General features: G+C 42.0%; 1 protein-coding gene across 4 annotated transcripts in view; it reads right to left on the reverse strand.

The window, feature by feature from the left end:
- Nucleotides 1-3,497: 3,497 nt before the first annotated feature.
- RBM22 (RNA binding motif protein 22) overlaps nucleotides 3,498-20,898 on the reverse strand; it is a 42,539-nt gene continuing 25,138 nt past the window's right edge. For all 4 annotated transcript variants that reach the window (XM_068112282.2, XM_068112281.2, XM_068112283.2 and 1 more), the window contains 8 exons: nucleotides 19,187-19,319; nucleotides 16,410-16,510; nucleotides 16,103-16,275; nucleotides 10,517-10,717; nucleotides 10,169-10,333; nucleotides 8,307-8,401; nucleotides 4,481-4,609; nucleotides 3,498-4,277 (listed from right to left, as the gene is read on the reverse strand). In XM_068112282.2, coding sequence (XP_067968383.1) covers nucleotides 4,150-4,277; nucleotides 4,481-4,609; nucleotides 8,307-8,401; nucleotides 10,169-10,333; nucleotides 10,517-10,717; nucleotides 16,103-16,275; nucleotides 16,410-16,510; nucleotides 19,187-19,319 — 1,125 coding nt within the window. In that variant the 3' untranslated portion in view covers nucleotides 3,498-4,149. The remainder of the gene's footprint in view (nucleotides 4,278-4,480; nucleotides 4,610-8,306; nucleotides 8,402-10,168; nucleotides 10,334-10,516; nucleotides 10,718-16,102; nucleotides 16,276-16,409; nucleotides 16,511-19,186; nucleotides 19,320-20,898) is intronic.

A 20,898-nucleotide genomic window follows, 5' to 3' on the forward strand; every position in this document is an offset into this window, starting at 1 on the left:
CAGGTTGCTCGACTCCAACTCCCTTTTTACAACTTACATTTCACACCGTCTCCGATTGAACAAGAACAATTTTTGTTAAATAAAGCACGCGAAATGCTTCAGTCTAGCAAAATTAGCTAAACACATTGACACCTGTAGTCTGAACTGGTCGAATAGGAGGGTTACAATCATATGGTGTCGCTGTGCATTGTCGGTTAAAACAAATGCGTGCATTGTCGGACATGCGTCAATGCATGTTGACGTATACTCGTCTGCTTGAGCGGCCCGCAACTGAATTTTTGCGATGGTGTTTTCCAAGTATTTTAATGATTTTCGGGCAGATGCAAGGCATAGGTATAGAATTATAGACAGCAGATTGATTTATGTGAAGGCTTTGATCCATACAGCTTGAATAAAGCAGATTTTCCAGCAGACGTCAAACTATGGCATGAAACAGGTGATTATAAGAATATAGATTATGTAGGATAAAAAGACAATACAAATGATACGGACTGACAAATGATCCAGGGGACCCTGACCTACATGGACGATATGAAAGGCATATTGAATTGCACAAATGCAAAGGATACAAACTATAGAATAAAATAAATAGGAATCGTATTGAAAAATGATCCACAGAGCTCATAAATATATAATTTTTTATTGAGTTACAATAACCCGCTTACTGCACAATTTATATAATTAATTTGAAAATGAACAAGCATTCTGAGTATTGCGCTGCAATACATGTCCCCTACCAAAGTTCAAAGTGCCATAACTTTGTCAAAAATGATCGAATATGCAAATTTATGCATGGTTGATGCTGGTTTTCAAACTTGATCTGAGGTATGCTGAGACACGTGTGTCACGCCTCGCCTCGTTGATAAGCCCGCAAGCTCGCTCCGTGGAGCGGCCTGCACGTATTGCACTGTGTGAATTATATAAATTATTACCAACTCACGGTCTGAGGTATTAGCGATTCAAGAGATATCCATTTTTTAAATATTTTCGTTTAATTAACGATATCTGCCAAACCACGTGCCCTATCGCAAATTCCAAAAGGACATTTTAGTAGACTGACATGCTGAACAGAGTTGTGAAGTTTCCCCTCGATTGGATCAAAAATGAGGGAGGAGCTCGGTTTTAAAGGTTCATGCTTAAGAACGTCATAACTCTGAAACCATGTGACGCATGACATCATGCTCGCTGACTTTTTTGTTCGTCATGGGTATGCGATTCTGCCTGCAAAGTTTGGCCTCGATCTGTTCAGCTGTTGCAGAGAAAAAGGGGTTTTCGTGTTTTCACGAAAAACAATATGGCGACCGAACCACGTGACCTGTGACGTCATAATTACCATTAAAATATTCTACAGACCGAGTCCATCATATGGTGAAAATTTTATCTCAATCGGTCCTATTATTGCAGAGAAATTGGTTTTTAAAGGAAATTAAAACTTAAAATGGCACTGAGTTAAGGATCATCAGAATTATCAGAATTACCAAAGTTCAAAGTGCCATAACTTTGTCAAAAATGATCGAAACGTCGTGAAGTTCGAACTTGATCTGTAACTTATCATGAGGAAACCATGCGCCAAGTTTGAACTCATTAGCATTAAGCGTTTAGAGAAAAAGTCCGGAAAACTGTTCTTTGCGTGACGGACTGACGGACTGACGGACGGAGGGACGGCGTGCAAACCTATAGTCCCCTCCAGTGTACACCGGTAGGGGACTAATAATACAGTGCCATGATTGCACAAAAGGGATGTTATGGATTTTATATGTGAATCGATAAGCATGGAGAAGGAAAATTAACAGCAATAAATATAAATGCTATTTCTATTTGGACGGACTAGCCTTGCTGGTGGAGTCAGTTGTTCCGACACTCGGGATGAAGGTTTGCGTCTCAATTTCCAAGACAATATGCCTCTTAAAACTTCATCCACTTTGCCAATTGCTGAACACCCACTTCAAGTACATGAGTACATCGTCTCCCAATTTTAAGAGCAAAAAAATACACCAGTTCCATCCAAAAAAAGAGCAAAAAAGAAACATGTTTGGGCTTTATAATAAATTAATTAGTGATAACATCAGTGAACCAATGCTTTTTTAAACCGATAATGCCTACTTTCATAAATCAAGTGTGCATAAGCAGAGAGGCCTGATGAAAATCAATTGATATATTAGAATACTTCACTAGAGAGCATCTCAACGTGCAAATGCCGTACGTGTCTGCTTTGTACTCGAACTAAACTTGACGAAAAGAACAGCTAAAAAAACAAAAAACAATGTATATGTAAAATTTCTTAATTATTTTCTCCATATTCTCAAAATAAATGTTTGTTGAAAATTTGATGACAAAAACTCAAATGGTAGATAAAGAAATACGGAAAGTATTACAAAACCAGACTGTCTCGCACTGCGACAGATGGGCTAATACGGTCTATTTGTACTTACTGCGACTTTGCCCTTTGGTATTTTGACGCAATTATTTATCAGTTTTTTCCATATTTTCAAAATAAAGGTTCATTGAAAATTTGATAAGAGCTCAAATGGTAAAAACGTTATGGCCTGGACAGACACACTGACTGACACACACATGCACGCACGCAAAATTGCAAAACACGCACGCACAATCCCGCTGCGTGCGGACGGGCTAAAAAATAAACGCAGTAACCCATGAGGGTAAGAGGGTTGGGGTGAACAACAGATTGCAGAGAAACTAGCTGATGTGAATGGCACCATTATAGAAATCATAAGAGTTAAAAGGTGATTTTCAATCAGTTAACTCAAACAGTTCACTGGTCACTGGTAAACTGGTTCACTGGCACCATTTGAGTACCAGTTCACTGGTAATTCCCTGTTTGTCGTTAAAGGCGGCAAAAAGGGTTGGCGTCAGGAAGGGCATCCGGCCGTAAAACATTGCTTCAAATAGGGGACCGAAAAACAACAACAACCACGGTTCCCGAAAAAGGCCAACCCCCGCTTTGCGGGGAAAAATGGCCTCTAAAGGTGGTTTTTTTTTTTTTTAACTCAAACAAAATACTAACGGTCCATGAAGTGATCGCTGCAAACACAACTGTCTTTCTTAACTTCAACGAGGTCAGCTTAGGAAATATCAGTGAGTCATTTCAATCGCCGTTTTCACAATTCATCCATCTGAGAGCCCTCGTGTGTGATCATTGCTGGAAAAACCAAAGAATGACGGGTCCTTCTCTCAATGGGACAGGTTTGAACACCCAAATACAGGGCAAGAGAAAACTATTTTCACTTGGAATAGCACCAACTTACATTAGAATCTATTGTGAACGATGTAGCATATACTATCAACATGGAGGCCGCAGGTTTAGCATCGCGTGCAAAATCAGGAAGTGACGTCACGTGCAACCCTCCTAAACCATCTCACAAATATTTTAATTTAAATGCTCTGCTTTGAACTACATTGTCATTCCACCAAGACTAAGGAGAAATTACGATAAGCTTAATAATGATACAAATGACAAACAGAAGTAATCCAAACCCTACGCTCAATGTGCATTTAATATCGAGGCCAAAATACATCGTAAACTACTTTTCAATGCAAAAGTTTTCACTTGAAAATCGAAAGGCCAAACACAACCAGGTGGAGTGTTTCACTTCCTTGCATCCCATATGGTAACTCTACCCAATGCAAGAAAAAGGTGGAATTTTTCCAAAAAGTGGCTTTACTTGGCATATACAGTATATACACAAACATCATATTATTGAAGCCCCATTTTTGACAACTAACTCTCGTTGATTAAATTGGCATGTTACGCAGAGAACTAGTTATTGAGACAAAAAAGTCGTTGCAGTTCAGTTATTTTATCAAACAAGCATCTGGGGGTTTAACAGATGCAGACAATCAAATTTGGAATCTTGGACAACAGCCAGTATTTACTTTAGAGAAAGGAAAAGATAAAAATTAAAAATAAACAAGTCTGGATAAAAAACAATTACATGGCCATTAGACATGACCAGTAATGTATCTGTCCTTAAGAAAGGACTTTGTTTTTGAAATACGCAAGCCTTTCTCCATAAACTGAATTATGGATAAAATTTGCAATCTCTGGACCAAGACCATGTGCTTTGGCAAAAATCTATGAACAAATGATGCAAAGCAGGTTTATGCTGCAGGTCCTAAGGGCAACGAGTGTCAGATCTGAAGTTTGCCCATGTGCGTGCCCATACGATGTGGGTCTTGAGAGGGATAGTGGACAGGAGAAGGACCACGGATGAATGGTGGTGGGGGGAGAGGTGGAGGGAAAGTCGTTGGGACAAAACCTGTGGACAAAAGCAAGAGTCGAGGTAAATGAGGTCAGCAATTGAGGTAGATTGCATCTACATCATACAAGGTTGTTCAACACATCTGCACAATTTCAATCAAAAACATTTTGGCAATGCATTTCGAGTCAAATCCAAATTTATAACAAAACTCGTATTTGTTGAAAAGAAAGAAGCACTCATTCAGGTTTGGAAGATTTTACCAGGTGGTGGTGGTCCGATGCCAGGGGGAGGTGGGAGATGCATGCCCATGAGAGGGGGTGGTCCGGAAGGCGGCAGGTTGAAATAGTTTGCCTGTGGCGTTTCTTCGCTCGTTGGAGGAGGGGGTAGCGCTGCGGAATTTAGGACAAGCAGGGCATGCTATATTGAGTTTCTGACAGAGCATAGATAGCATTCCTGCAGTACAGTGAAATGTTAGGACACTGCAAGTTGCACAACATATCTGCCTCATGCATTTATACATACTAGGGCATGCCCGTACTATATATAAGCTAGGACGTGCCCGTACGTGGGTGCCCGTTCCTTGCCAAAAAAAAAAAAAAAAAACAATTTGTGTAGGGGTGTGTGTGTGTAAACATCCTAGGGCGTGCCCGTACGTGGGTGCAAAAAAACATGCGTGCAAACAACAACAACAAAAAAAAACTTTGAAACCACGTGGCAGTAACGACCACAGAACCCCCCCCCCCCTCTATTTACATGAATGGTTTGGTCCATTCGCAACGACCACAGAACCCCCCCCCCCCCCTCTATTTACATGCAATGGTTTGGTCCATTCGCAACGCCAAAGCGAACGGCGAACGGCTAAATCGCCATAGCTCGGTAAGTACTTGTCCGATTAATTTCAAACCTTGAAAAGGCACATCCTCGGGTCCCCAGCAATATACCTGGCAAGTTTAAAGTATATCGGACCCGTGGTTGTCGAGAAACAGCGGTCACAGACAAACAAACAAACGTACAAACGTACAAACGTACAAACGTACAAACAAACACACAGAGATTACTGGAATTATAGATAGATACACATACAAAATATATTAGCAGGGGTAACTGGCATTGCCTGATGCTGTTCTAATCCTGTTGGCATTTTTAAGAAATCAAATTTTGGGGCTTTTTTCCTATTTTTCATGGGGACATAAAACACTTCCCTACACCCACTAAGGAATGGGGTCGGCATCATTTAATATTACCCTTCACATAGCTACAAAGGCTTAAGCACTATCCAGCAATAAATAAATAAAATCAAGCATTTTTTACCAAATTTTCAAAACACTTCTTTGCCTAAAACACTCGCCCTACACTCACGGATGAACTTCTGAAAGTTTGACGAAGATCCATATGGCGGTTTCTGAGACAAATGGCAACAACCAGACAGACAGACAGATAATATATATATTCCTAATATATATATATATATATATAATATATATATATATATATATATATATATATATATATATATATATATATTATATATATATATATATTCCCCTATATATATATATATATATTCCTCTATATATATATATATATATATATATATATATATATACAGTGCCTTCAGAAAGTATTCAAACCACTTGACTTTTTTCACATTTTGTTGTGTTACAGCCTGAATTAAAAATGGATTAAATTGAGATTTTTTTGTCACTGATTTACACATAATACCCCATAATATCAAAGTGGATTCTTGTTTAAAAGAAATTTTGACAAAATAATTGAAAATGAAAAGCTGAAATGTCTCGAGTCAATAAGTATTCAAACCCTTTGCGATGACACTCCAAATTGAGCTCAGGTGCATCGAGTTTACTTTAATCATCCTTGAGATGTCTCCACAACTTGATTGCAGCCTACCTGTGGCCAATTCAATTGATTGGACATTATTTAGAAAGAAAAACACCTTTCTATACAAGGTCCCACAGTTGACAGTACATGTCAGAGCAGAAACTCTACCATGAAGTCCAAGGAACTGTCTTTAGAACTCCAAGATATAATAATTGTGAGGATGCATAGATCTGGGGAAGGGTACAAACAATTTCTCGTGTTGAAAGTTCACAAGAGCACAGTGAGCTCAATCATTAGGAAATGGGAGGTGAACAAAAACCCAATGACCACTCTGACAGAGTTCCTTGGCTGATATGGGAGAGCATGCCATAAGGACAACAGTCTCTGCAGCATTTCACAAACCTCGGCTAAATGTAAGCCACTCCTGAGAAAAAGGCACATGACAGCATGCCCGGGGTTTGCAAAAAGGCACATGAAAGGCTCTGAGAACATGAGGCAACATATTATGTGGTCTGTTTAGACGAAAATTGAATTATTTGGACTGAATGCAAAGTGCTATGTCTGGCGGAACTCGAGCACCGCTCATCACCCATCTAACACCATCCCTACTGTGAAGCACGGTGGTGGCAGCATCATGCTGTGGGGATGCTTTTCAGTGGCATTGACTGGGAGACTTGTAAAGATAGAGGGAACAATGAATGGAGCCAAATACAGGCAAATCCTGCTTCAGAACCTGCTTCAGAGTGCAAAAAGACCTTAGACTGCTGCAAATATTTACATTCCAACAGTATGTATGTATGTATGAATACACACACAAACACACCTAATTAAGTCGCTCTGCGACCTGAGACGAACGCCGTGACGTCACCGCCATGGTGCACACATACTATCTACGGCTCCCAAGAGAGCTAACTCGCAGACTCGCACAATTAACAATATGTAAATTCAGGCACTTGCTCTCATTAGAGCATTGTCAGGGCAACATAGCAGCTTCCCTGCACTTGTGATTGAAAACCTTTCAGTTATATACCGGATGTTATACGACTCCAACAGCGAGTCGGAAGCAGCCGCGTTGGTGCCAAGGAAACAACAACAACAAAAAAAACACACACCAGATCACGAGTAAGTAATAAAAGGCACGTGACCCGAAGTAAATGGCCAAGTTAATACGTGCAAAGACTCGGGGTCTATTGGCCTGAGGAAGCTCGCTGGGAAGCAGGTGAAACGTTGCCTGAGTGAAACAAAATCTGCTCTTCCTTATTACCCCTCCTCCTCCCCCCCCCCACCCCCCCCCCCCGCCCCCGCACGCAAAGCGCAAATCGGGTTTAAGTAATTGGTTCAGGTCTGTCCGGCAGTCCGTCTGTCCATCTTATCAGTTTATGATCGTTAGCTTGTAAATGAGGAACAGCATATTTAAATTGAATGTTATATTTTGAACATGAATTGGAAGATGAATAAGAAGACAAGTGTGTCGTTTTAACGTACTCTTTGGCTTAAAATTCATCCCGACCACACAAACACAGAGAGGAGTGAGATAACATTTTTACTCTGACTGTCTGGCAGGTACACAAAATGGAGAATCATTCCAAACAGGAAACTTGCTGTTTTTAAGAGCGTTATAAAGAACAAGTAACAAGCATGAATAACTAATACGTGTTAGACAGGGTGGTGTAATAGGCAATGAGTAAAATGGCGGTGAAACTTGTAATTTTTTTTTTTACGCCTCTATTTATATTTATACGCCTTATTTTTTTATTTATATATAAATCTCTAATTAAAATTAATTATATATTTTAACACGAGAACACAAATCGCCTTCATCATATTTCCAAGAACTTTCAGTTTTGCAGACGGTTGGTTGTTCAGTTACCAAGTTTCATTTCAGTCCTTCAATTTAAATAAAGGTTCAATGGGGTGGTGTCCGGCACTGCTTCTGGACGGCAATAGCACTAAACTCTTGGATTAAAAAAAAAATCGTTAAAATCATTATTTTATTAAAATTAAAGTAAAATTGAAGTAACACTGCAAGGGGTATAATATTCTATAAATTATTTAGTGTATTACTTAAATTAGCAGAGTAGATCCATTAACTATTTTAGTTGGACGTCTTTCTGTTAAAAACACACAAACACACAAAATTCAACATTTGAACCATTCATAAGTTTAAATTGGGTGCTGTCCAAGGTAGAAGCCATTCACGAAGCATAATAATTAAAATGCAGCTAAGTCATCCTTTATATTGCTTACCTCCAGGTAGACCAGGTACTGGCTCCATGCGGATACCACTTTCTGTGAGGTTCGGGTCTGCTACTTCATCTCGTGGCCTGGGCGCTCCCTGAGACCTGAGAAATACCATGAGGGAGTGGAATGCAATTAATTCCTATTTTAATGCAAATTCAATGCTTATTACTACATGTACACTACTGGTCAAAAGTTTTAGAACACCTCAAATTGGTGTTTTTTTCCAGTTTTTATTGAAAGTTTAATGTCTCAATGTACTCTGAAATTAATCATAGAACAAATAAACAATTGGAGAATGAATGAATGAATGAATGATCGTTTTAAGGCCATTTTCCCTGCTAGAGCAGGGGTTAGCCTTGCGGGCCCCATGACAATCATGGTTCCCTGTTTGAGGCAATGTTTTTATGGCCGGATGCCCTTCCTGACGCCAAATAAACAATTGGAGATAAAAAAAGAAATCATAGAATCATTTTGCTTAACAAAATTTAATTTAAATTTTTGACTCAGCAAAGTAACCACCTTTTGCAGATATAACCCCTGAACACACTCGTGGCATTCTTTCTACAATGGAAATCAATTATTGTTTGGGAAGTTCTTCCCAACACTTGCAGAAGTTCCCACAAATGTGTTGCACTTGTAGGTTGCTTTGCTTTCACCCTTCTGTCCAGTTCATCCCAAACCAGCTCAATGGGGTTTAAGTCTGGAGACTGTGCTGGCCATTCCATGATTTGAAGCCACCAGTCTTTTTCTTTTCCTCGAAGGTAGTTTTGACATAGCCTGGAGGCATGTTTAGGGTCATTATCTTGCTGTAGGATGAACACCTGACCAACAAGGCGTATACCATAGGGTCCACGCGCTGCAAAATGCTGTAGTAGCCCTTTTGGTTCAGGGTGCCAGTCACTCACTCTGTGCAAGTCGCCGACTCTGGATCCAGCAAACGAGCCCTAGACCATCACACTTCCTCCTCCACGTTTGACAGCTGGTGTCACACTGAGGAAACATCCTTTCGCTGACTCGACGGCATACAAAAACCCTGCGTGATGAACCAAAGATTAAAAATTTGGATTCATCGGTCCATAAGACCTTCTTCCAGTCTTCCTTAGTCCACTAGCGGTGCTTCATGGCCCAGGCAAGCCTCGTTTTCTTATTTTGCCATCTTAGCAATGGCTTTCTTACTGCCACTCGACCTGTCAAACCTGCAGCTCGAAGTCTTCTATTCACAGTTGAAACGGAGACTTGCTTACTTCGACCAGTGTTAAGCTGTGCTTGAAGCTGTTGCCCTGTGAGCCACCTATCACGCAAGCTGGTGACTCTCAGAAACTTGTCTTCTGATTCTGTTGTGGCTTTGGGTCTGCCAGACCTCTTCCTGTCAGTTTCCTCCAGTTTCCAATATACTACTTCCTGCAGTGCAATATTGTCCAAATAATGCTTCAGAGGGTGTAATAACAGTCTGTTCCAATACTGCTTTTATACAGACAGGGGGTTTGTAATCAAGTAATCAGCAGAGGTTGGGACACCTGTAGGAATTGTTTGCATCAACTTTCAAGGCTTAATTTACTTACATTGCTGCAGAACAGCTGTAAGTTGTTAACCCATTACTTGTTCCCTGAAGAAGGCCTTCTTTACAATATAACTGTGCAATTTACATTATTTTCCCGTTTTTGCTAACCTAAGCTTATTTTAAACCTCGAGCAGTTTACTGCTTACCTTTGTACCATTTCAGGTTATTCACTGGACATTAAACTGTGTAAATTTCAATAAAAACTGAAAAAATTGAAGTGTTCTAAAACTTTTGACCGGTAGTGTATATAAATAGGAGACAACAATTTCAAAACGCATGCGCAACATTCTGACACGAGTCAATTTACCTGCCCCATTTAATATGCAGCCGGCGCCCACGAATGATCAGCTTGTTGAAAGATTTCTCGGCGGCCTGCTCAGCCGAGGAGCGGAGCGTGAACTGAACAAATGCACACTGCTGCCGCGGGACCACTGACACACTGCGTAGCTCCCCAAACTGGTAGAAATGATTCCTGGGGGAATAATAGGCAACAGTGAGCATGAGAAGCATTGCTGTTTACAGAAACAGAACTAGTCACCTCTAGACACTATCAGCTCAGTCTGTACACAAGCATTAACCTGACAACAATAATTCCATCTACAAGCACAGCTCAGTGGTACAAAGTAATTGGAACAGAGAAGCAAATGCTTAGCACCTGATGTCCTGCTCGGAAATATAGTCATCAAGGCCGCCCACATAGAGCGTGGTGATGGACTTGTCCTCAGGTGGGTCAAGACGAGGCATGGTGGCAGCACGGCGAAGAAGCTTATCAGCAACGGGGTCATTGATGCCATAATACCGATCCTTGATGTTTTGATCAGCAAGTGGGTCATCTGGATCTGTTGGCTTCTCGTGGCTGCACAGGACATCGAGGATAGAGCAATAGCGTGTAGTGGCTAGTATTCCAAAGAGAGATTTGTAAACATATGGGACAATTTCAAGTACAACACATTATTCATTTGAACAGCGTTTCAGTCAATGAAGATGAAGTCAATGAAGTCAATGAAGTCATGAATCAATGAATGAATGAAGTCAATGAAGTAGCAGCTTTTATAATCTCAAAAGCAAACAAAAAAATGAACATACGAATGAGCAATTATCTTTCTTTTGGATGCAGCACAAGGATACTGGGTAGCATTATAGGCTGAGAGCATGGCTGTGCCACTGATGCCCTCTGTTGGTTAAGGCATCAATTTGGAATTTGTCCATGGTGCCGGCGATAACTCTCCTGCTCTTTGCAAAGGACACCATGGGTTATTTCACGTCCACCAACTAATGTCGGCAGACGGGACACCCATTTAACATCCATTGAAGGGGCGGCACACACATTGATGAATCATCCTGCCTGTGAAACACTGGAGTGGAAGTTTATAGGTGATTCGGGATTCAATCCCAAGCTGGACAGCTTAGAGGCGTTTGTGCATACCTCTCAGTCATGACAAAATGGTACACATAAAATTTTGCAGTGGTTATTTAGAGAAATGCCACTGGGGATTTAAAATAAACAAAAAAAAAGAAAGCAAAATAAGTCAACTCCTGCACAACCAATAATAGCATTAATGATGAAAATAAATAATTTTACAATTTACATTAAACAAGCCATGAGAGGAAAGCAAAAAGAGACCACCAAGAGGGGAAGCGGCTCACAGAGAAAAAACTAGAATGTCATTCGGTAGAGCGCATACCTCCACCAGGCTGAACAGTTTATGTTTTGCATCCCACTGATAGGCTGGATCTGGATTCGGACCTGAACCAAAATATAATCGGCTTATTCTTGTCACCTAATCAACTCATCCACCAAGTTTTGTCAAAATCCGTCCAACAATTTTTGCAATACTATGCTAAATATCGTTTTGGCACAAACTCGCAATGGTGAAGAATCACTTTAATTACTCGAAGTGACCCCTTAAAATCTAAATTTGAAAAACAAAGGGAAAAAACGAAGTTGGACTTAATCGACTCAGATATTCATGCTCTTTCCAATAGCACAACTCTCATCACCCTAACACCGCATTATCAAGTTAGAGGTTTTTCTGGAAGATTAAATACTTTATCGGTTTATGTTTTTCTCGGTTAGAAAAAACATCGAGAAAGACCGGAAAGCGAGGGATCTCACAGAGCTGCTCATTTTAACCTATATAATTATGTGTATACCCTACTCAACGCAAATAGAGTCAACGAGAGGGTGCCCCAGGGGGGCTCGATACACGAAGTAGATAAAAGTTTTTTAAAAAATCATCGTATCTGGTTCCAGATCTGGATCTTCACCAAAATCTAATCAATGCGTCCTGGTCACACATCCAACCTGTCCACCAAGTTTCGCCCGAATCCATCCATAACCATTTGAGATATCCTGCTCAAAGAAAAACAGGGTTGAAAACATAACCTCCATCCACCTTTGGTGGTGGAGGTAATTAACTAAATTTAAGGCAATAAAGCCAATTTGGGGGTATACAGGCATATAAAATGGACTTGCGGTTTAAAGTGCAAGTAAAGTGATAATATATATTAGGCCTTATTAGGGAGAATTATGTTCATTTTTAACATTTATTTGGCAATACACAATATTTAGTGATAATTATAGTTAACATAATTAGCATATTTTTGCCATTTTTCAACACATACCTTCATATGCAATAAACCGGAAGCGTTCGGCATTTTCCGGAATGTGACATCACGAAAAGACTTCGCCTGCGAACAGATGATTTATCGCCATCACAGAGCTATCGCGTTGATTTGCCGTGTGATGTTTACCTGATTATTTTTACTTATTGCGTGTTTCAATTGACAATGGTACGGAAGTGTGTGGTGTACGGCTGTTCTGACAGTTATTGTGTGTTATTGTGTGAAGTGTGTTATTGTGATATGTGTGATTATTGTGATACCTGCGCAGTCGTTGCCGACACCAGTGACTTTATCAACCCTATGACATCAATATATCCGGAGGAAAGCAGACCATCTATATATCCGGAGGAAAGCAGACCATCTATATATCAAGGATCATTTTACCTGTGGCACCTGCAATGGAATCTACTGTGTTTCACGGTCACTTTATAAAAACCTACCTACATCAACCATCCTACATCATCGGTAAAACCATCCTACAACCATCCTACATCATCGGTGAAACCATCCTACAACCATCCTACATCATCGGTGAAACCATCCTACAACCATCCTACATCATCGGTGAAACCATCCTACAACCATCCTACATCATCGGTGAAACCATCCTACAACCATCCTACAACCATCCTACATCATCATCCATCCTACATCATTGGTGAAACCATCCTACATCCATCCTACAACCATCCTACATCCATCCTACAACCATCCTACATCCATCCTACAACCATCCTACATCCATCCTACATCCATCCTACAACCATCCTACATCATCGGTGAAACTGGACGACAGTTTGGTCAAAGAATCCTTCAGGTAAACCCGTTCCTCGTCACTTTAACCAGGTAGGACACACTATTCATCATCACGTGACATTCTGTTTGTGGTTGGGTTCTCCAACTCGAACATGGAGGAACAACAACTCCAGGAAACTCAACGAACCGGATTTCATCCACAAACTTGGAACGTCCATTGATCAGTGCAAAAGAGTTTGAATGAATTTTTTCTTTCTGTTTCAATATGACATTACCAATCGGTTCATGACGTATTACCAATCAATACTCATCCTTCACCATCTTTTCTTTCAGTCTCTTCAATTAATTTCCATCATGATTCTTCTTCCTCCTCTCTCTCCCCTTTTCAATCTGTTCCCTTCATGATTCTTCCTCCTCTCCTCTCCCTCCTCTTTTCAATCTGTTCCCTTCATAATTCTTCCTCCTCTGCAATTAATTTCCGTCATGATTATTCTTCCTCCTCTCCCTCCCCTTTTCAATCTATTCCCTTCATAATTCTTCCTCCTCTGCAATAAATTTCCATCATGATTCTTCTTCCTCCTCTCCCTCCCCTTTTCAATATATTCCCTTCATAATTCTTCCTCCTCTGCAATTAATTTCCGTCATGATTCTTCTTCCTCCTCTCCATCCCCTTTTCAATCTGAAATCCCGGGTGTTGTGTTATGCAGTTCACATCCATCATTCCCTGAATTCGACGTGCTGTCTGTCCAATCTCGTGACAACACGTCGATTCCCTGACTGTGGCCATTGCTTGGCAGTGACCATATGTACACCTGCAACAAAACATGACACTCATCAACACATTATGTTATGTCCATAAGCGGCGATACTTAAAATACTTGTCATTCATGAAAGTATGTACATTTATATTTAGTTAAGAACTCACCAGTCACTGTTTCCCATTCTGGATGCTTCTTCCTCGACATTTGTGTTTTGCGGTCCGCCATTAGCCTGATTAGCGTCGCGCTCTGGCTCGAACATATAGGGTTTAATCCCAGCAAAATCCACATTAAATTCCTCAATCTCTTCTCTGACAAATCCATCGCAAGAACTTCCCTCATCCTCCGAATATTCCAGCACAAACTCGCTCTCACTCCCACTCAAATCCTCAAATTCCACAAGTATTTCTGCACTCGCTGATGCCATAGTTGTTGACCTCGATAAGCCTATTGTCTTTTCGTGACGTCACAGATGCGCCCCGCCCACTTTTGAAATTCATTCGGGAAATTTCCAGGAAAAAGTGTTTTTCTCATAGTTAAAATAATATTTCAAAGATTTCATTTCAGTAAAACATAACTTCAGGATATATTATATAATAAGGCCCAATATATATTATCACTTTACTTGCACTTTAAGTAATGGTCGATCTAACAAGCATCCACGAAACGGACCCTCCCGCCAAAAAGGGCAGTAGATTTTAACAGCAATTCTTCTTTACACAAATAAACTAGAGAGTTCATCAAACACATTACCCCCACACAGTCTTGAGAAACAAGAACATGGGTGGGGTATGCAAGCAACGAATCTGATTGGTCAATATGACATAAAATATCGTAATATTTTGTCTTATTACTGCTAAACGGAAAGGTTTTGAAAGAGTCTAAAGGCAATTTGTGTTCTACAGTGTTCAAGTACATAATGCAATTTAAGCAAAATAAAGATTTTAGAGGTTGTAGAAAAAAAACTTTTTTCGGAAGTTTACCGCCGTTGCGGCAGCGTCTTTTACACCACCTTATTAAACATTATTCTTAATTGTGCCCATTGTTTGTGTCCTTTATGACGTCCATAAAAACAGTAAGTTTCCTGTTTGGAATGATATTCAATTTTGTTCGACTGCCAGGCAGGCAGAGAGAGAGTAAAAAAATGATCTCACTCCTCTCTCCATGCATTTGCAATTGGGACGGATTCGGAGCCAAAGTACTGCTATACTACAGATTTGTGTTCCAATTCGTGTTCAAAATATAACATTCAATTTAAATCAACTTGTTCCTCAATCATAAACTTAAGTTACCCCCATGCTTTATTCGCATGTAAATTAACAAAAATCAAGAAACAAAATTGTCGAAAATAAGATTGCACATCTATACAAAAGAACAGTTCATATAATAAATTTCCCTCATTTATCTCCCATTGGAGATATATAAATAACCTTACAATTCGAGCTCAATGCAAATACAGATCACAATAGCAGTTTTAACTCGATTTTAAAATCCCTATGTATCCAATCTTTGGGAATTATACCCTTATGGTGATCACATCACCGATCTCCCTCCTTGTGCATACAAAAATAGAGCAAATATCGAAAACTGCAAGATGAAGAAAACAAAAAAATAAACAAACTAGAACGGCACTCAGTAGAGAGCATACCTCCGCCTGGTTGGCCATATCACTAAATGGTGAAGAATCACTTAAAAAAATTATACTAGCTGGATCCGGATCCAGATCTTCACCAAAATCGAATTGATTCTTCCTTGTTACACGCACAACCTGTCCAACATGTTTCGTCCAAATCTATCCATAACTTTTCGAAATATCCTGCTGTGTATCGATTTTGGCCCTATCTCCCAATGGTGAAGAATCACTTAAAAAATTATAGTAGATGGATCCGAATCCGGATCTTCACCAACATCTAATCATTTCGTCCTTGTCAAATACGCTACTTCTCTGCCAAATTTCGTCCAAATCCGCCCACAACTTTTTGAGATATTTTGTTCACAAACAAACGGACAAACAGACAGGGGTGAAAACATAACCTCCATCCACCTATGATGGCGGAGGTAATAACGAGGGCAAGTGTTTGTAAAGCTTTGAGTTCTCTTACCGGTAGGGACACTCCTCTCCACGCTTGCACTCTCCCTTCACCCAAAAGGAGCAAATGTGTGGTCGATTGCGCTTGTAGTAGGGTGTAGTGCGTGCCAGCTTCAGCAACATATCACTTGGTGCCTGCGCTTTCCCCAATGCACCAGCCGGAATTGTACCGTCAGAGTTACGAATCTGTAGGTGCGGGTAAGCAGGTGGGCCGGAAGAATTTCAGGATTTGGGGGAGGGGTAAACGAACCACAAAAATATGAAAATTGCACCATTTCATTACAAAAATGGTGCCTCTCCCTTCCCAAAACGGGACAGACCTCACGCTCCGCGTTCTGGGTGTAGTATTCTTTATTGACATCAGACTTGGGGATCTCATCACGCAGCACCAGCCCAGTGTCACGCACTTGCACAGGCAGTCCTGCAAGGAAATTAAGTTGCTTTATTACCCATCAAGCATGAAGCATCTCTCTGACCATCCTCAGGGAGCCTGCTCAGCGTCGACGAGTCTGGCATTTCACTCAGGCCAACTGGCACGGTCTTCAAGCAGCCATCAATCATCTGGACTGGTCTCCCATCTCTACCACCTCTGACATCAACTCATCCTGGGAATTCTTCCAAAGTAAATTGCTCTCTCTCATGCACAGATTTATCCCATCTCGTCTTCAGTTGTCATACCCTTCCTCCCGTCCATGGTACACGGAATCTTGTGGTGAGGCTGTTGCCCAGAAACAACTTGCCTTCGTCTCCTGGAAAGCAAATCCAACGGAAGGAAATCTCATTTCCTTTCACAAAGCCCGAAACAAGTGTGTGTCCACCCTCAGGAGAGCCAGGAAACAATATCTCTCCGTTCTCAAGACCGAACTCTCTTATCTGTCTCCCTCTTCCAAATCCTGGTGGCGTCTGGTCAAATCCGTTTCTGGTGTTTGTTCCCCCTCCATCCCCTCCCTTACCTCAAACGGCTACACAGCTGACTCCGCACGTGAAAAAGCTGAATGCCTCAACTCTGTGTTTGCCTCTAAATCTTGTGTCCCAAACCCATCCCTCTCTGTACCCACCATACCCAGTCGTACCCTGCTGCTCCTGGACTCCGTGTCCTTTCCTCCTGACAAGGTGGAAAAGTTTCTGTCAACCCTCGACTCTGATTCTGCAACTGGACCCGACGGCATCAGCCCACGGGTCCTAAAATCCTGCTCTGCTGCTCTATCTCACCCTCTCTCTGTTCTCTTCACCCTCTCTTTTGCTCAAGGTCAACTGCCATCTGCTTGGAAATCAGCCAACATCACCGCTTTGCACAAAAAAGGTGCAAAAACAGATCCTAGCAACTACAGACCAATCAGCCTTCTCCCAATTATCAGCAAAGTCATGGAATCCATCATTGCTTCGGATATGAAATCTTTCCTCTTCTCCAATGGCTTGATCTCTGATCATCAATTTGGTTTCAGACCAGGTCACTCTACTCTGGACATGCTGCTTCTGCTGTCTCAACAATGGATGGAGGTCCTCAATGCCAAACAGGAAATTAGAGCTGCCTCCCTCGACATATCACGTGCCTTCGACACGGTCTGGCACCCCGCTCTGCTCACCAAACTCTCCTCCTTTGGTATCCATGGAAATCTCCACGCATGGCTGGCGGACTTCCTCTCTAGTCGTCGTCAACGTGTGGCCCTGAATGGGTTTCTCTCATCTCCTCTTCCTGTTCAGGCTGGAGTTCCCCAAGGCAGTGTTCTGGGTCCCGTGCTTTTTCTGGTCTTCATCAATGATCTCTCTGACTCTCTCGAAAATCCTCTCTATCTCTTTGCTGATGACTCCACTCTCTGCCGCTCCATTCCTCTTCCCTCAGATCGGCAGTCTGCTGCCTCCTCACTCTCTGAAGACCTGGACAAAATCACAGACTGGTCAAACAAGTGGAACATGTCTTTCAATCCTGACAAATCTCACACTCTTACTATGTCTCTCCGAAAAGATCGACTGGACAACCCTCCCATCTACTTTCTCAACAATCCTCTCCAAGAAGTTCTGTCGCTCAAGATTTTGGGTCTCACTATCTGCCATGATCTTTCTTGGGAAAACCAAATTTCCAAGCTGGCCTCCAAAGCCAGTCGCCGACTGGGCATCCTCCGTCGTGCGAAGTCCTTCCTCGGCACACCTGAGCTCCTCACCACATACAAGGCTTTCATCCGCAGCTCAATGGAATACTGTTCTCCCCTATGGGCCGGTGCTCCTGCCTCACACCTAGCTCGGCTTCACGCTGTTGAAACCAAAGCTTTCAGAATTATTGGAATCTCCCGCGATGAAGCTATCTCTGAGGGCCTTTCACTCACTCACCGCAGGCAGGTAGGTGGTCTTTCTGTCTTCTACCGACTCCTCTCCGGCCTTGCACCCCCAGCTCTCTCTGTGCTCTGTCCCCCAAATATTCCTACAGGTCGCACAAGATCTGCCAGCAACCCTCTGATGGTTAAACTGCCGAAATCTCGGCTCTCTGCTCACCTTCACTCTTTCATTCCTCTTTTCTCCCGCCTCTGGAACAAACTCCCTCACTCCCTTCAATCCCACTCCTCCCTCCAGGTCTTTAAAACAGCTGTTCACCACCATCTCTTATCTTCCCCCATCCAAAACCTTGATCTTTTCTACCCCCGCTAATTCACCCCAGATCCACCTTGTTTGAAATTCCAACTTCTTTCCTGGAAGTCCTGGCAGTGTCCATATGTTTTATACCTCTCCCACCGCCCCCTTCCCATGCACCCCCCCCCCCCCCCCCCAAAGCCCTCGCCCTCTCTCAGATCTCTCAATGTCTCCATGTCTCTCGGTCCCTGCTCTCAAATGTTGTGTTTGTGTCCTTCCCCCTCTCTCCCCATCTTGTCTACCGCTCCCGATGTTATATGTTTTATGTGTCGGTTTGTCTTTCTGTGTGATTAATGTTCGCTCTTTCACGAGCCTCGATCTTGTATACAAAAAAAAAAAAAAAAAAAAAAAAAAAAAAAGCCATTTCGGGATCAAATAGCTCATAACAAAGACGTGTGAAGGAGCAATACATCTCTTTTGTTATGAATGTAAAGGAACAAAAGAGAAAATAAAAATCCTGAAATGCACTCACCATACTCAAGGTCCAGCAGACACGTCTGACATACATTCTTGAGCTTGCTGCATGTCTGGCAAATCTCAGTCTTTTTGTAGCGCATGCGTGCACCGGGACAATATCGAAATACCGTAAATGGTCGGCAGCATATCTACAAATGAGGGGTAGCAAAATCATGCCGTGGTTTGAATCACAGCTGTACAGATGATATAAATACTGCCTCAATCAACAACAACAATAACATGCATTTTAAGGCCATTTTCCCTGCTAGAGCGGGGGTTAGCCTTGCGGTCCCCATGACAATCTTCTCCATCTTGCCCTATTTTCTGCATCTCTCCTTGTTAACCCCCTTGCCCACATTTCTTCTTCCACCATCTTTAGCCAAGTCTTTCTCGGTCTTCCCCGTCCTCTACTTCCTTCTACATTCATTTCCATCACTCTTCTCAACCAGTCACTTTCATCCTTCCTCAACACATGACCAAACCATCTCAACCTGTTCCTCTTCACAGCATCAATCACAGGCTCTATTCCCATCATTTTTCACAATTCATCATTTGTCTTCCTCTCTCTCAACGATACTCCGCACATCCACCGAACCATTCGCATTTCCACCCTTTCCAGCCTTCGTTGCTGCTCTACGTTCATTACCCATGTCTCGCTCCCATAAATCATAACACTTCTCACACATGCAGCATACACCTTTCCCTTCAGCTTCAACGACACTCCCCTCCTCATCAGCATGCCACTCAGTTCCCGAAACTTCTTCCATGCACATCTCACTCTTGCAACCGTTGCCGAGTCTGATCCACCTTCTCCATTCAGCACGTCTCCGAGGTAGCAAAATGTTTTCACACCTTCCAGCTTCACGCCGTCTCCAAGATCCAACTCAACATTTCCTCCATCTGCAGCTCCCTCTGTGCACACCTTACACTTGAATGTAGCTGCCACACTGGTTAATGACCCTCTCAGACCACTACATTTTTGATGAACCCACTCAGCGCACATTGTACATTGAATGGAGTTCACTCCGACACCCTTCCTGCACACAGCACATGGCCAATTCCCAGTTCTTTCCACCTCACCACATGCTTTACCACTTGCCATCACCTTAGTCTTTCCTATATTCACCTTCAGACCTTTTGTCTCCATACATTCCTTCCACTTGTTCATCCTTTCCTTCAGTCCATCCATACTTTCCGCAATCAACACCAGATCATCTGCATACAACAACTCCCATGGTAAACCCTCCTTTACGTTCTGAGCCAGCACCTCTATCACAGCTACAAATAGAAGTGGACTTAGTACCGACCCCTGATGCACTCCCACCTTCACCTCAAACTCACCACTGTTCCCGTCCTTCGTCCTTACAGCTGTGCACGCTCTTTTGTACATTGCCATCACAACTCTGATCATCCATTCCTCCACTTCTAACTTCCTCAATGCCCATGTCAATACTTCGCATGGAACCCTATCGAATGCTTTCTCCAGATCAACAAACCCAAGAAACAACTTCTTCCTCTTCTCCATGTACTTCTCCTGCAACTGCCTCACAATAAAGAGCGCATCTGTCGTTCCTCTTCCTGGCATAAATCCAAACTGCATTTTGTCGATCTTCACCTTCTTCCTTATCCTCCTCTCCAACACCCTTTCCAATACCTTCATTCCATGCTCCAATAACTTTATCGCTCGGTATGAGCCACACTCCAGAGGGTCACCTTTCCCCTTGTATA

This window comes from Myxine glutinosa, unplaced genomic scaffold, assembly GCF_964187855.1.
Source record: "Myxine glutinosa unplaced genomic scaffold, kmMyxGlut1.1 SCAFFOLD_827, whole genome shotgun sequence".
Taxonomy (NCBI): Eukaryota; Metazoa; Chordata; class Myxini; order Myxiniformes; family Myxinidae; genus Myxine; species Myxine glutinosa.